The sequence below is a fragment of the Alligator mississippiensis genome, chromosome 4 (genome assembly GCF_030867095.1).
Source record: "Alligator mississippiensis isolate rAllMis1 chromosome 4, rAllMis1, whole genome shotgun sequence".
Lineage (NCBI taxonomy): Eukaryota > Metazoa > Chordata > Crocodylia > Alligatoridae > Alligator > Alligator mississippiensis.
Window position 1 is genome coordinate 103658765 of NC_081827.1, and position 17624 is coordinate 103676388.

Below are 17624 nucleotides of genomic sequence, written 5' to 3' on the forward strand. Positions count from 1 at the left end.
TCACCCTACAGATTAGGAAAAATGATTTATTGAAAACCAAATTAAAGACTGCAGTGCCCACCAGCCTCTCATGCTTCTGTGATTCACGGAGGTGCAAAGGCCCTCTCTGTGACACTGGTACAACCAGGGTTTTTCACAGGTTGGTGACACTCCTCTAGCTCAGTTACAATGCACATGGTTAAGCTGTGTCCCCATAACACATTTCTTTTTTCCAGCACAGGCAACGTTAGGCGTCAACATTTAATATGTGTATCAATGCGGTCTGGCAAAATTGTAGCATTATCCCACAGTACCTCAACAAGGGATAGAGTATGTGAAGGACATGCACACCAGTGGTAGCAGCAGCACGTGGGACACTGTGACTCAGTGAGACCCATGGGACACTGAAACATCCTGCTGCACAGAGAACAGGGGAAGGAGGAAGACTGGCCAATCCACTTATATATATGATCAGGAGATCCTGCTTATATTATAAAAAATGGGATGGTAAGTTAGGTACAGGAAGGCAGGAAGATGCCATCTTCGGCCATGAACAGAGGCAAAGCACTGTGAGCTGTTGCAGTTGTTAAAGTACTATCCATGTGGCATGCAGAAACAAGCCACATCATATTGCCATCTTGACAATGACTGATTACAAACTCATGAGTTTGGGTAGAAACAGAAGTCTCCAGTAGTGTTTTGCAGCCCAGACCAGTCTGACTGAGAATGATGCTTGGATAACATAAGTCACACAAAAAACCCAACATTGTGTATTACATGGCATCAAATCACAATCTTACTCATAGTTTTGGAGTTTTTGATGTTTAAATGGGCATATAGCTATAGGGAGAAAGATCTGACCACTTTTTCATGTAAGAAAAAGGAGAAGTCAAATGAACCACTGAACTTTATACAATGTGGAACTTCAGATTTGTGACACTACATCATTCAGTGTACAGACAGACGTATCTTTTGACCACTTTAAAGAGGAGGGGGTGCTCCCACTCAGGTGGGAGAGCTATATATCAGCTTGTATGATCTGTTGCGTCAGCTTGATCCTGTAGTGATATAAGCAATCTGAATCACGCGAACTTTGAGCCTGAACAAAACAAGGGTAAAGCTGCGGCAGTTTCACTGCACTTGTATCACCACAGAATCACACAGAGGCAAGTTACAGTGCAATAGCATATAATAGTATCCTGTGATACCAATGCTATTGTTATATCTGTCTATACCTTAGTTCCTATTTTGGGTGGATGCAGACATACAGCTCCAATTGTCATATCCAGAACTACACAAGATCAACACAGATGGTTGAAAGGCCAAAACAAGAAACCCCCCCCCCCCCAATCCCTGCTAAGCTGGAAAGATGACAAAGGCAAATATCTGTTGCTTCAGAGTCACAGCTCCCCAAGAATAAGATTTTCACCAAGGACTTGGAGGGGAAAGGGCTAAGTCATTCTGATCAAGCATCCCCCCCACTCCTATACACAAATGGATACATGCAGGCTTTTGAGGGATGGGGATGGTAGATATGCTCTCTATAGCCTGCAGATTTGGACAACGAAGGTGGCTGAAAGCAGCAGCAGAGAACAGAGATAAAAGGGAGCCTTTGTCAGAGCTGGAGGTCTGTGAACCTTCAGTACTGAGTAAGAAAAAGCTTTTTTTCAGAGGACCTTAAGGCCAAACTGTATCATCGGCTTTGTGTGTGAGGGATGAAAGCAGGGAGAATCAATTCCCATTGAAGTAACTGGGAGCCAAGCACAAGCAGTCAAGAGTAGAGTCTGGCCCATTAAAATGACCACAGTGGGAGAGAGAAAATATCCATCCCAGGTGGGAGCCTGCCAGCGCTGAGGGAAGGTCTGTGGGCAGTGAGGCTGCAGCACAGCAGGGGGGCAGGAGGGGAGCTGCCTGCCCCTCCAGCAGGGGGAGGGGGCAGGGAGGGGCTCTTTGGGGTTGGCAGGGAGCTGCATGGCTGGGCTGGCATCAGGGTGGCCAGAGAAGGAGAAGGGTAGGGAGCCATAGCCAGGCCGCCTGTTGTGGCATGGAAGCCCTGGCCCAGGATGGGGATGCCACAGGCTTCCCCTCCTCCTCCCTCCAGCCCATGCTGGGGCCAACTTGCTCCATTGCCACCCCCGAGTCAGAGCCACTGCAGTAACTGCAGGGACGGGGCAGCTGGGGGGGGTTGGTGCAGGGGATGGCATGTCAGGAGGGGCACCAGCAGGGCCGTGGGGAGCTGTGGCTTAGGAGTGAGGGGCACCAGGGGACTGTGGGCCAGGAGTGTGGGGCACTGGCAGGGCCAGAGGGCTGTGGGTCAGAAGTGAGGGGTACCAGCATGGCCCATGGGGGAAGGGGCCTATGAGCTGGGAGTGAGGGGCACTGGCAGGGCCAGGGGGCTGCAGGTCATGAGTGAGGAGCACCAGCAGGGATGGGGGGCTGAGGGTTGAGAGTGAGGGGGTACCAGCATGGCCCAGGGAGGTGGGGGACTGTGGGCTGGGAGTGAGGGGCACTGGCAAGGTTGGGGGGTGGAGGGTGCTGTAGCTTGGGAGTGAGGGGCAATGGTATGCCCAGGGACAGGGCACCAGCATATCAAGGCTGCTCAGCACCACAAAGCAGCAGAGGGGACAGCAGCAGCTGGACCTGCATCCTAGTGACTGAAGATGGCATAGGAAGCTCTGATTTTCCAGGATAAAAAAACCAAAATCAAATGCCAAAGTATATAAATGTATTTTATTATAATGATTGAAGCACTGGTAGGCTTCCAAATTGGTTGAAAATTGTAAATATATCAGTAAAACATTGTCTTAAATTGATACCTATATATACTGTGGCATTTCATTTTAATCATGGGAAAACATGGATTTTGGGTTTTTTCATCAGAATATTTGGGATTTTTTCTGTGTGTTTTTTTTAAATCAAAGAATTTGCAATTTTTAAAACACAGAAAACCAGGGTTCCTGGGGTGTTCAGGTAGGCTGAAATCCAGCTCTTTTCTTCCTTTTCAACTCCTGAAACACTTGGTCATGCCCTGATCTTTTCCTACCCCTCCCCTTCAGTCTTCCACAATTTCATATTGCACCTCTCAGGTCTATTAAAAATGCACTGGCTAGGGCCACTGATTGGTTTAGCTCAGTCCTATCATCAGATCCCTCCCTCTGGCCTCCTTTACCCACTCTAACTAGTTAAGCTCTCTGTGCTTGCCCTTGAAGCCCTGCACATCTCTGTCCCAGGCTATATTTTGGATTTTGTATTCAGTCATGTCCCATGTACCATTCTCACCATCATCTCCGATTCCTGCTCCTGATATTATTTACTTCTGAACCTGAGCGTGCCAGGCCCCCAGATTTATCTGAAAGTCTTACAGCACCATAAGACCCCTAACAATAACCCATAGCAGTCAAGTGTCTTTCAAACAGCTAATATGGCCAAGGCATACTAATCTAGTAAAGAACTAGTCTAGAATCTTTCTTCCATGGCACATGCCCCTGAGTTATTGCTCTGCCCATTATCCCTTGTCCCCCTGAAGGGTCAACGTGGGGTTAAGTGATCAAGAAGGTATTTCAAGGACCACCCAGGCCTGACTAAACACTCTTGGTTTAGTAAGAGACTTTTTGCCATCTCTGTGAACCTTTTCATCCTTCCCCGGGTATTTCTGTTGTGGTTCTCCAGCATAATTCAGTTTTGTTAGCTGTATCAGAACTGATTAAATGCCACTTTAGAGGGTTGCTCCTAGATGATTAAGTAGAAAACATATAATTAATATTAGTCAACAACTGTAAGGTAGGAGAACCCTAGAGGTTGGAGATACAGTTAGAGGCAATGAACAGCAGAAAAGAATAGGCTTTGTTAGCAATGGTCTCAGGTCTTTCCATGGCAGATACAAATGGAATGGAATTAATCACAGCTGATGCATAAATGGTCCCATTAGTTATTTGCTGGGAAATCTGCCAAGATTCTGCTCTTTATAACACAGCTGTGGACTGTGTAAAGAAATCTCAGATCCAGGGCAGAGTATAATCCTTTGGTGAGAAACCAGAAGAGGGCAGACATATCCTAGAAACAGTGTTCCCTGTCTGACAACACGGTGTTGCATATAGAGCATCTTTTTTTTTTTTTGGCTGCTCAAAAAATCTCATGGGCGATAAATGGATAAGAATGTTAACACTAGGCAACAAAATCATATCTGGGTTAGTGTGAAGATGAATCTGTGTTACAAAAACACAACACAGTTAATAATCTGTTATTAACATGCCACTCTGTACCTGAAATTCACTTCTCACATGAAGAATGCAAGATGTACATGTGTGTAGGATTCGGGTCCTGGTTACTCTGAACTGTTTAGACACAGAAGTACTGAAAATGATGACAGGTAACATCACAGAACCTACAATTCCCTGAGTACAGCAAAACCTGTTTTAAGAGAGCATCCAAGCCCCCTCGTAGAGGTATGGCTTTGGGCAGAGTTTAGACAAAATTGTATTTGTTGCCATGGGCACTCTTTAGAAATTGACTTTAAGGGTGATTCTTAACACTGGTTTCACTGGTTTCCCCCCCCCCCCTTACTGGGAAGTACCTACTTTTATAATACTAAAAATAATATGAAAATGATGATATTCTCCATCTCCCCTTGCCTCCCACCAGAAAGAGCTTCTCAGAATGCAACTGATCCTAGATACACCATAGGGCATTGCTAAGAGAAGATGGTTCCTGATGTGGGTGGACAAGGAGACTAAGGATGCAAGCAAATTTCCTGCCCCATGAATAGCCAGTTGCAACCTCTGCAATAGCCACATGCACAAAGACATTTTAGTGGTCCCATTAGTACTAACCTCTTCTGAAAGAGGGGTGAAGGGGCAGTATGAAGATGAAGCCTGAGTTTGGAGCTGGTTGAAAATGGCCCTCCAGAAAATTTTAACTTGTCAGTGGAAAACTGAAAACCAAATGGTTTGATTTGAAAATACTGCTGTGGTGCTTCGTGAGCATTGTAGTTTGGACATCTCAGGCTCCCATTACCCTCTACAGTTTGAGTTAAATGGCTGGACTTGAGCAACAAGTTCTTGGATGACGAGGCAATATGTCACGGGTGTCCCTGGTAGAGCTGGCCTTAGGGGTGGGTGACCTGGGCGGCCGCCCAGGGCACTGTGGTCAGGGGGCACCACACACACATACATGCATGCACGTGAACACCTTGTACTCACAACAGCGCTCCCCCCTACCCTGCCCTGCCCTAGCCGATTCGACCCCACTCTTCCCCCAAGCAGGAGGTGTAGTATCCAGCTCAACCCACCCCCTTGCATCTAGCTGCTGCCAACCTGACTTTCTGGCACACTGTGCTGCTCCAACTCCCTGCCAGACTGTGCCCCTGCCTGCCTGCCTCTGCCTGCAGCAGTGCCATTAATGTATGTGGGAGGGGGGAGCTCGTGTGGGGCACCAAAATACAAGTTTGCCCAGGGTACCATTTTCCCCAAGGCCGGCTCTGGGTATCAAGGGCAGTGCAGTTCACCCAGGGAGTCTGGCTCCTAGAAGAGAATGAGGACACCAGACAGCTAGCCTACCACTCTCCTAAGGTACTGGGGCAGCATTTTCAAATCAAAACATGTCAATTCTTGAGCATTTCAGGTTTTGAACATTTGATTTGTCAACAAACTTTGGTCACATTCTGTGGAGAGCTGATATTTTCCAGGATTTATTTTTTCATTTTGTCCAAAACCCCAGTTGTCTATTAACAAACAGCTTCAACGGAAAATAGAAAAGTAGGTTGACGTGATGTTCCTTCCTCCCTCCCCAGTGCAAAGGAACATGTGCTATGCCCTGATGGGATATGGCTCCTGGCTTAGGGAGACAGCTCTTCCTGGACCTTCCCCCTACTGCACTGGGGCTCTACGCTACCACTTAATCTAGGGCCATCACGGGACAATTTGACGTCTGTCACACTATCTCCTTTAATACAAACCCATAATCATAGACTGCCTTTTTAAAATCATCAATACCAGGCCATAATGCTGCAAGGAGGTGGAAGAGAAATTTTCTATGGGAGACCAACCATCCATTTTCCTCCTTTTTACACCCTGTTTGGTGTACTATGCATCTAGTTTACATATCCTCCAGCTTAACTTCTTGGTCATCCATGCACTTGTGTCAGCCTGCCAGTCCAGGGCTGCTCTGACCCTGTTGGAGAACCACAACTAAGCACAGGTTTAGCACCATGAGTGTTTCTGGCTCTCTTGAGATTTTCTTAAAACTGTGTTAGGGTTCTACCCAACTTGAAGCAGCTGCCGGCTGATTTCGTGGGCAGACCATGGCAGCTCCTCCCTCCTGCCCCCCACTGATTGGCTGTGGGGCCCTGGTGGCCGCACCCCCCACAGCTGATTGACACAACTTAATTTCATGCCGTGCAAAAAAGAACCTCATTTTGTTTTGTTCTCAACCTGCTGCCTACTACCTGCATTTTACGTCCCTGATGCATTTGATTAAGAGGGGAATAATTTGAAAGCATGAAGGAAAATCAGCAAAATCAAAGGCAATTTGGTACCTAAACACCTGTTTGTGCCTTTGAAATTCTTTCCTAGTGATCTCAGAATCAAATAAGTCACATGTGATTTTTACTAATAGTTCTTCTCCTTTGATTTTGTCTCTGAGAGGCAATGTGGTCTGAGTCTTTACCTCAATCTCACACACCTGTTTTGCTTGATTTGCCAAATTTTATTTGATCTTTTCTGTTCTAGTGTCATGGTTTCCAAAAATATCCTTTATTTACTTGACAGCAGCAGTGCTCCAGCATTTAAAGTGGGGGGGGGCAAAGTGCCAACCTTCCAGCCAGCAAGACTCTGACCTCAGTGCTGGCTGGCTACAAACTTCCCATGGGAACGTTTCCAACTGAATCCTGAAATCCTAAAGGCACTGGCCTTTTAAAATATTGTTGAAGCTGCATAAGGAAGATAAGAAGCAATTTCCATTCCTTTTGTCTAACTCACTTGTAGGTAAAGGCATTCCCCTAACTTTTGTAGGTTTAGCCCTTTCTGGGTCATGATGAGTCTCGGTGCCTGAATGTTTGTAGAGTGTGTTGTTATAGGAACTACTTATGGAAATGTGAAGCTTTGCTACAATTAAATACAAACTGCTAAGCAAAGAAAAGATACTGAGCATTGTAGTGCACATCATGTGGGGTATTTTCTTTTACATGAGACAAGAAAATAAGCAATTACCTTCTAGTTACTTATTTAATGGCAACTCCCACCCTACTCCTGATCTCAAACACTCATTAAGCAAATGTTCAGGTCAAATGGAGCCATAGCCTCTCTCTGAGCTCTCAGGATAGAGAAGAGTCCATGTCCTCTTGGATAAGTCATGCTGCCACCTTGCAATCACATGGCCCTAAGAACTGGTTGTGTGGGGAGGCAGGGAGAATATGTCATGACAACAGTCACACTCTTTTGGCAGTCCTGTGTTATTCTCCATCTCTGAAGGTTCACTGAGCCTCTGAACTGAGCTTTTTAGGAAGAATGCAAGTTGGGTACGGGACTTCTTGACCTGATATGCTCCCTTCCAGGCCCTCATGCAGTAAGCAGGGAAAATTGAGCCCTTTTTGTTGAATCTTTCTGAGAGGAGGCTTCAAAAGGATCTTCACTTCCTTCCAAGAGACTATAGATAGCCCATCCTTGTTTCTGTACAAGAGAGGTTCCTAGTTTGCCATTTGGAGAAGGCCATGGCAATCACTTTTACCATCTGCACATCATGTAAATTCTTGCAGGGCCTCAAGATGATTCACTGTACAGCTAAGAATATAAAATAATATATGTGTGTGCGCACGCGCGCATGTGGGTATGCATGCCTGCATGTAGACGGATGGCAGGTATTCCACTAGATGCAGAAGCAAGAACAAAGGACAGCATGATATTATCTATCTTTTTCCACTGCTTTCCCTGCAGTCCCCCACCAGTTTGGCTTTAAATTGTACCCAAAGCAAAAATAAGTGTGTTATACTTTGTTGCAGTGCCTCCTACAAGGAAGAGACACTTGAAGGCTTTTTCTGGCATATTAGAGGGATATAATTCTAGTTAAATACATTTGTTTAAAGCTGAGCATAGGTTAACTCTCTGGCCTTGGTTGCAGTCACCCAGAAGAACAGTAATTATTCCTCCCCACCCCAGGTTACAAAATTAAATCTAACCTCCATATATGTTTCAAACCAATTTGTTTTATATCAGCTTCCACGCTGAAGAGTGCCTCGCTGCCAGGTATGGGATAAATAAGCAAATATACAGAGCAAGAAGTCTATGAGTCCCCAGGATTCAGAATGATTTCCTATAAATTGCCTGCAGAAACTCCCCACAGCAATACAAACTAATCCCAGAGATGAAGTTCCTAGGAGCTAGGAGGGAGATGATTTCAGTAACAAGCCCTCATCTCTAATTTGCCTTTACAGAAGCATATATTTGAGTCCAATCCAATTCCTTTTTCTGAGCTTCCTGGGAGAGGACGGGTGGTATTTTCAAGCTGAAGGGAGCAGCAGGGAAGCTAGTCTTGAATGGATCAAGTATGAAAAGAAAATATCTAGCTCTCCAGCAAGGGAAGATGTTTACATTTTCCTTGGATGATTGTTCCTTATGTTTCTCTTTGTCTATAATACATATATGCCAATAATACATATGCATTTTGCAAAAAGCTCTTTGTTATTTGGATTGTTGAGGTAAGAAAAAGTTACATTGAAGGAATGACACTTGGGGAACAGTTGCATGGAAGATATACCTAAATGAGTTTTGCTGGAGCATTGGGAAAGTACATTGCTATGTGTGTGTGTGTGTGGGGGAGGAGGGACCTGAGGGGTGGAGCATCTATGGCGGGGGGCGTTTAGTAGGTGGAAACTACTTAGTACAGAGTCCCCAGCTACTATTCCCTGTTAGGTGAAGAATGCTTTAGAGAGGATGATAACTGAAAACTGGCTCACAAAATCCAAAATAAATACAAGTATGAGCCCTGCTGCAAAGCCCTAGAAAGCCAAGTTCCTCCCTTACTTGGCTCAGCTATCAACATCTCAGTTGAAAAAATCAAGACATGAATATGAAATATAGCACGGGGCATAAATGAGCTTCAGAAAACCTGTGTAAAAATTATATTACCGGATTCCCAGAGGCTAGGGGTTCTGGTATTAAGTTCTTTAAAATGCACATACCTTGCTTGCTTTCAGTATTTCAAACATCAAGGGCAAGCCTTGTGTGATGAGTTCCTCAGTGTACTCTTCTTCCTGAATAGATTTAAATTCCTTTAGCAAGCACTGGATGAGAGGCCTTCTGTGCTGCTGAAAGGATGTTCGCAAAGACTCCAACCAGGTGTGCAGTGTCCATGGAACACCTGAAAAAAAAGATACATGCTGGAGGAGTGTGTGCACCCCAAACTGCCCATGAATAGTGGGGGGAGGGTTGCTATTAGTTTTTTTTCTTTAATTGCATGAATTTAGGGCTTGTGAAGGGTGAACTCTTATTTATCTTCATGTAGACAGACCAGTGGCTATCAGCAGGTGTCAGGCTTAACCTGCAGAGAGAGAGCACCAAGGGTAAGTGAAGAGTATGGTTTCTGTGACCATCTAGCCTTCAGTCTCTTGCTCAAACTGCCAGTTAAGAATGATTTCAGTGGCAACTTGTGACATGGACACCACTGGGAGATGGGTTACTCCACTACAGCTGTTTCAAAAGGGTCATCAACAAACCACCCAATGGTAAAAGCTGTTAGCCACTACCTGCCATTACTTCAATTTAAACTGCTTCCCTAGTGACAAAAGCTTTTACATCCCTGGGAGCATCTACATGTGCTATTAGTGCAGCCGAATAAATTCTGGCACACTTTGTGCCGGTGTTTATTGCTCCCGGGTGCTATGTTTACATGTGCACCTGGGACCGCAGCACGTTGAGCCGGGTTGGAGCAGCGCCAGCTGTCAAGAGGTCCCGGGGCTGCTCTGACCTGGCTCAATGTGCTGTGGAGGGGCTGGCTGGAGCAGGAGGGTGCTCCAGAGTGGGGCTAGCCGGCAGGCAGCTCCTGCACTGAAGCACCCTCGTGCCCCATGTGCTTTACAGCATACTAAACACTACCATAGGACAGTACTTGTGTTTACAAGTACTAACCTATGATGAAGTTAAATAGTTTACTGCAGTCTAATAGGGCTGCACATGTAACTGAGACTTTACTGTGGAGCTAATTAGCTTCACAATAAACGTCTCATGTAGATGTACCCCCTGTCACCACTCTCTGAACCACGCATTCCCACTAATGCAGAGATCACTTCATGAGAGTAAGGCACTCCTGCTTTTACAGTCACCTGTGTAAGAACTGCATTTTGAGAACATAAAGGGAAATGCTACCACAAAACAGACTATAAAATGTGCAGTAGAAGAATGCTTATAAATTAGTCTATACCACAGCAGAAGACTAAACTGAAGAATAATCCATTGCATTTGAAAGCTTGTCTAAGTCTATCCAAACTACGTAGTTGGTCCAATAAAAGATATCACCCACAAAAATCTTTGACTCTCTAAACCATAGGTCAGGATTGTGGCCCAGTTTATGGATTTGCAGAGAGGTAAAATCAAACATTCTATTTCTCATCTCTAGCTGTTGGATCTGGGCATAAAGGGCTTCACAACCTTACTCCCTTACAAGGGTATTTACTTATTGGAAGAAGTTTTGCTTACTCATCTTTCCAGATGAGACTAACTGACCAGCAATTATGTGACAACCTAAGTCTGGAAACCCTGATCCATGTGGCAGAACACCTGGATTCAGGATGGCTGCTGAAGAAATTGTTTGGTCTCTCACTGAGCATGGGTTCATGTATGTAGTAATAGGGCATGTGTAGATGAAACGGGGGCCCTAAATTGAAGCAGTGGGTTTTTAAAAACACCATTTCAACTTAAGGTGAAGTAACTCCCCGTGTTGTATACACCTATGTCTTACCTGCCTCTCTGGTGGTAGAGAGGGGAGGGCGAGCTGCCAGGGGGTGGAGAGGTCCTTGGGCTGCGGGGTGGGGGGGGACAGGACTGATGCCTCCCTCTGTGGCAGCAGCAGTCCCCCCCAGGCAGCACCCACATGCAGGCACCCAGCTTGGGCGGTCCTGGGGGGCCCTGCAGCCATGGAGGGAAGGATCAGGTTCCCGCACAGCTCCTGCAGGCAGGCAGGCTCCAGGGGGGAAAAAAAAAAAATTCAGGGTCAACACTATTTTTTTTTCTTTAGTGGAGCCTGCCTTCCTGGGCTGCCTGCACAGTCCCTGAGCCGCTCGGAGCCCGGTGCTTCACTCCACGGCTGTAGGGCAGCAAACTAAAACCCTTTCGAGGTGCTTTAGTTTGCTGCGCCCCAAAGTCACTTAAGGTGCATTACGCCGCTGAATGTGCTACGGCGGCTGGAATTAACACGCTATATGCCACCGACACGTGCAAATGCCAACACCATTAAAGCGGTGAAAAAGCATTTAACCCGCTTTAAAGTGTCATGCACACATGCCCCTCGTTTTGTCTATACATTCCATATCGTTAACACCCAGAGTCAGACGTTTTCTTTTGCATGGGCTGACCTTCCCTGCAAAGGTGGCAGCAAATTCCTGGGATCGCTTTGTGATGCTCAGGTGGCACAGGTGTATGATTAATGCACTAAGTAGCACATTCACTGTTTTTTTCCCTTTGGAGAGTTATAAGCCATAGGAAGGGGAAGAGGTCTGGAGCAATGGATTCCAAGGGTGGAGGAATGTGGTGTTTGGATGCAGCAAGGTGGTTGAAAAGGCAAGTGTCAGCAGCCAGAGCACTAGCCAAATTTCAGCTGGGCATCTAGCTAAGCTGAGGTGGACCGCAGGAGCTGTTGTGTCAATGCAGAAAAACACAGATGGCCTCCCAGTGAGGGGTGTTCTGGAACTGACACCAGGCCAAGGGACCTGCAGGATTCTTAACAATGTCTAGTGGAAGAACAGACCAAGAGGGAGAACAAACAGAGAGCACCCTCCGGATATGAGGCCTGGAGACATCTAACTTGGGGTTGTCAAACTTCTTTGTACCAGAACCCATTTGTAAACATCGATGGCCAGTCCTAACTCAGTGCCCCTCACTCCCAACCCACTGCCCCCAGGCATCAGCCCCGCAGTGTGTGGTGCAGGGGGAGCCCCAAACAGCCCCTTGCAGGCTGGAACTCTGCCAGCCCACATAGGAAAAGCCACGGTTTCCCATGTTTGTCTCCTTTAAAGGAAAATCCATTTTTAAAGTTTGTTGATCCATTTTTAAAGTTTGTTCGTGACCCTTTCATATATTCCTGAGACTCATTTTTGGGTCATGACCCATGGGTTGAGAAACGCTGGTCTAACTCTTGTATGGATGCCTCTCAAAGACCAAATTAGGAACTGCGCTCTCATTATTAGCAAAAACTGTTAAAGCTGCGGTCATTTCTGACCTTTCCCGTCTGTCCCAATAGTTCACATGAGGTTGGTCTCAGGGCATTTCCTGGAATGCACAAGCTGCCAGAGCCTAACAAATGAAGCATTTTTAATGAACAAGTTATAATGTACCAGCTATGCTCCTGAATGCTGTAAAAGAAAGGGTCTCTTCATCACCCCCTTGAGAAGGGGGATGTGTGGCTAGAGCTGCTCATAGGTCATGTACTAGTAACTTGCAAACCTGAAAAATAATACCCAATACAATGGGTAGTAACATCTGTGCTTATAACCAGCCTATATAAAGGGTGTTTGTTTTTTCCAATACACTGCTAATGTTAACTTATACCATTGATTAGGACAGGAGGTACCAACATTCAAAGGCTGAGCTTTTCAACAAAACGCTTTGAATCAAGGCAAAATCCCTCCTGTACTGCCAAGATCAGGCTACTTCTGTCAGAAAATGCAGAACAAAAAGCAGGAGCACAACTGTTTCATCCAGTCATACTGGGAGCTGAATACCTAATACTCACAAAATGCTGCTTGAGCTATGCAAAACCGAAGACTACAGTTGAGACTTTGATCTCATGCAGGACTGAACAAAACTAAAAAGAAACTTGCAAAAAAAATGTGCAGTGTCACAATAGTTTGTGAAATTAGGCATGCACATTAGCAAAGAGGAAGGCAAAACCTGTGCCATGTTGGGAAAACCATCTAATTCAGTCATGGTTCCTCAACACTGAGACAAATCCCACCTAATGGATGTTCCAAGAATCACACCTTTAAACCTAGCTCATGCGGGTTTACTCACCTGCTCTTTCCTCAGTCCTAGACACTCATCAAAATCTCACACAATTGTTACTTGGCAGGAACTCAGGGACATTCAAATGTGGTCACTATAAGAAACAGGCATCTTTCCCTTCTAAGCACATATTTGACAGCTGTCTCTCATGGGAGGAAAAATGAAGAACACCTCAAAACTGACCTATGCTCCTTATGTCAATGGTTACATCCACGTATCCATGCTCAGCGCTGTGATACATAGCTTCCTTCAGTGCCTTCAGTTTGGCCTTGCTATTGCGGCTGGCACACAGAGGAGATGGTGTTGCATCTGCCAAGTCAGTTCCCTCAGCCAGGATCTCCTCCAGGGAAAGAATATCACTCTTCTCTTTCTCTGGCTGAGCAAGCAGTTTACGAAACACGTTCCTGTCAGTTACAACATAATGGGGAGGAGAAAGGAGACAGAAAAAGTCGAAGTTAGTAACCGTACTTTCTTTTCTGCCTAAGAGACATTCTGCAACTAGGCAGATTGGAAACCTGTCTAGTTGGCCAATTAGAAATTGTTCTAAGCCATGTTAATTATGTAAAGCCAAATCATTGCAGTCCTTTGGCAAGCAGAACTCCTCCAAGTTCAGGAGAACTGCCTGCATCACGTGTGCAACATTGGTCCCATTATTATAATAATATGCACAAGATTACAAATGTCATATGTATGTAGAGGTGCACCGATACATCGGTCCGATATCAGATCGGTACCGAAATAAAGAAAATTGGCTGTATCGGAAATTGGCCTGATGCAGCCAATAATTTGGCCGATAAATGCCAGTGCACGCAGCTGCAGCACAGTGCAGTGAGGAGAAGAACCCGGCAGCATGGAAAGCTGCGTGCAGCTGGAAAGTCTGTTGTGGTAGAAGGGGAAGGGGGGAGGAAAGGGGCAGGGGTTGCCCAGCCAGGGTGGGGCAGGGCAGGGGACTGAGCTGCAGCTCATCTGGGGTGGGGTGAGGGCAGTGGCTCCTGCTGCTGCTTCAACCCCAGGAGGGAGGGGCATGTGCCCCCGGATCTGTGTGGGGCAGGTGGACTGCAGCTACGGGCTGAAGCCGGGGCTGCACTGGGCTCTTCTCAGTGGGGCCTGGGCTTGGGGTGGGTGGCAGTGGCGCTGGGAGAGGGGGCTGCAGCCACCCCAAATTTCACTGTAGCTTCCCCATAGTCCCCTCCCAGCGCCGCCACCGCTTGCCCCGAACCCAGCCCCAGCTTAACACCCTGCTTCCACCCATGTGCCAGAAAGAGCCGGAGCTGCACTGGGCAGGTGGCAGCGGAGCTGGGAGGGGGGACTATGGGGAGGCTATAGCAAAATTTGGGGTGGCTGCACCCCCCTCCATAGCCCCCCTCCCAGAGCTGCTGCCACCTGCCCTGAGCCCAGCCCCCACCAAGAAGAGCCCAGAGCAGCCTTGGCTCCAGCCCACAGCTGCAGCCCACCGACCTCACCACGCACAGATCTGGGGGCACATGCCTCTCACCCCTCATGCCATCCTGGGGTGCAAGCAACAGTGGGAGCTGCCCCTGCCCCCACAAGCCGCGGCTCCGTCCTGCACCCCACCCCACCCCGGTTGGGCAGTGCCTGTCCCTGCCCCCTCCCTCACCATGGGGAGCATTGATCTGCTCCCCCCACATCCCTTCCCTCCCCGCTTCCCTTCCACCACAACAAACTTACCAGCTGTATTCAGCTCTATGGGAAATCATTTCAGTATCGGCCAATATGCCTCCTTAAAAATCGGCTATTGGTATTGTCCCCCAACATCTCTATCGGTGCACCCCCATATATATGGTTAAATCTTCTCAAAACAGAAACTGATGCTCAAGCCATAGCTCTTAAATAATAGCAAATAACACATATAAACCAAACTCAAAAAGGGTCTGAAAACACCACTGCTGTTAATTAACAATCAAAGCAGGCTCAGTAAAGCTGAAGCTACTAGTCATTCAACTACACTTGGCAGGGCAGGTTCAAGCACATCTGGGATCCACTGCAAAGCCAATTATTTGGTTCCCCTGTTGCAAGGTCAAAAATTAAGCATTAGGCTTGATACTCCCTTCACACCAGGTTTATACCAATATAACTTAATTGACCTTAATACAACCACTCCCAGTTGATACTGTTATGAGGGGAGAAATCAGGCCCACTATGCAACTTCTCCCCAACCCTTTCTCACCTCCCTTATGCTCTTATGTTCTGCCAGATGCCCATGCTCAGGGTCTAGGGGGTCTGTGTGTAGGAGAAGGACAGGTGGGAGCAGGGGGAAAAGGGGAGGCGATACACAGAAAAAGTAGTATGTCCCAAATAATTGAGAACACACAAAAAAGAACAATTGAGGGAGTTTTCCTATTTGGCAAACATGGGAGAGGTAGGATGTTTCCATGATGGGGCCATAATAAAGGAGGAAATGCCTTGCCTTCCCAAGGAACACAACACCATTGAATGTCCTGACAGCAAATGCTACTCCCACTCCATGCCACAAGGCACTGAAGCCTGTACAGTAAATGTCACAGTTCTTTCAACTCCATGGTCTTGGGACCCCTCTTTGGATGCAGATGGGAAGCATTGTTTGAACCAGCCCTGACTTCTAGGTAATGTATTGTTAGACTGGTGGCTTTTTTTCTCTATGCAGAAATACTGTAGGTACTGTCTCTAACCTGTATCTATGTTCCTCTGGATGGCTACAATTAGAAAAGTATGAATGTGAAGATCAAAATACTAATCCATTATGCTGTAATCTGTTCCTTAACTTTGCAAGAGTAACCAACCATGGACATTGATTGTCCATTTCATTTTTTTTTAATTGCTAACATGCCCCAATTCAATGTCTGCATTACAGATACCTAATGTTAATGCAAACAAAATGCTAAACACAAACAAAAACTTTGTTTTATGACAGGAAAGGCTGCAGCAGTTTACATACAACCCACCAAAAATAAATAAATGAGAAATGATGGGAAAAATCGGCAGCATTCACTTCCACCTGCAACAGACACCAAAAAACCAACACACACTCCAAATTGATCAAACTCATATGCCAACACAGAACCTCAACTCTCAGCTCAGTCTCTTGCACCAAGAAGTGGCACATTTAATTGTCACACAATTCACATCCGCAGAGCAAGTATTCTACTTTAACAGGGCAGACTCTGAATCAATCTACTCAAGCTAGCCACCCGTGAAAACTGTAAGTGCCTGAATGATGGAGCTGGACCTGTTCCCACTCTACCTGTGTCCGTGAGCAGCAGCCTGACTGAAAGAGTTCATGTCACCTTGTGGAGTCATGGAAATTCCATTTCTGTACATTGTTCCTACCATGGGGTCAGCGCCTCGCTCCAACAGCAAGCTAACCAGTTCAAAATTTCCTGTAAGGCAAGAGAAGTGTTGTGTTTTTGGGGGTTTTTTAAGTCCAAGATTTTCTCATCTATGTTGCATTTCCCAATTGGAAAATGTACTACAGCGGGAAGAAAAAGTTCTTACCTGCAGCTGCTGCCAACTGCAATGGCGTTTCAGAGTAATTTTCCTCTCCGTGTTCCAAAGAACCTTCTACCTTTGCTCCAGCATCCAGCAACAGCTATAGACAACATTCACCATTTAGTGTCACTGGTGAAAAGACAGTCTGGAGTTTAAAAAGACTGAGGAATAGAATGTTGTGCTTATTATCAGCCACAAACCAGATGCAGTGAAGACAGGTGACGTGCAAATTTTGTCGCTATTTCAGAGATGCCATTCAACTCTTTATTTCACTCATTTGGCTCTATCAGACACCCAGAGAAGCAGTGTCCAATGCCAGAGCCAAAAATAACGTTACTCAGTGTTCTTGAAATGGAGAAAAATCAGTTGCATGAAATAATGCACTAGATACATGAACATACTCACACTTTGCCCAACCAAGAATCTCACTGACTACTTGCCAGGAGCCCAACAGTCAAGTAATTTTCATAAAACAGATGAGATTCCAGGTGCCACCATCTTAAATGTACAGATATGGCCAGAAGAATCTAGAGAGTTTTCGGAACAAGTTGCAGCAATGAGTCCTAAAACCCATGGTCTCTGCAAGCACTATTCAATATGAGGCTGGCCAAGGACATCATTATGGAACCCAATGGAATGCATTTGCCTTGCCTGTAGGCAAACACTACCAGAGATCTCCCACTGTTCTGCAGCATCATTAATCATGCCACAGACTCAGTTATACTGAAAAATAAGCCATCTCAACACATGAGATACAAAAAGAAGGGAACCAGTATGTACACATGTTATTTCTTCCACGTATATGGTTACTGAGCATTCTCTGATTTTGGAACAGAATGGAAGAGGATTTTTTCCCCCAGAAATAACATCATTCTCATTTATTTGAGTATTAGAATACAGCTGGTAAGAAAGAGTCATGAATGAACAAACACATAGACACACACAACAAGTGGT

The 17624-nt window shown here is 46.0% G+C and overlaps 1 protein-coding gene across 1 annotated transcript in view; it reads right to left on the bottom strand.

Annotated features, from left to right (window-relative positions):
- ABTB3 (ankyrin repeat and BTB domain containing 3) overlaps positions 1–17624 on the bottom strand; it is a 282606-nt gene that overhangs the window by 29604 nt on the left and 235378 nt on the right. The window contains exons 8-11 of the mRNA XM_019489444.2: positions 16677–16770; positions 16426–16561; positions 13368–13588; positions 9152–9330 (exon numbers count right to left, since the gene is read on the bottom strand). Coding sequence (XP_019344989.1) covers positions 9152–9330; positions 13368–13588; positions 16426–16561; positions 16677–16770 — 630 coding nt within the window. The remainder of the gene's footprint in view (positions 1–9151; positions 9331–13367; positions 13589–16425; positions 16562–16676; positions 16771–17624) is intronic.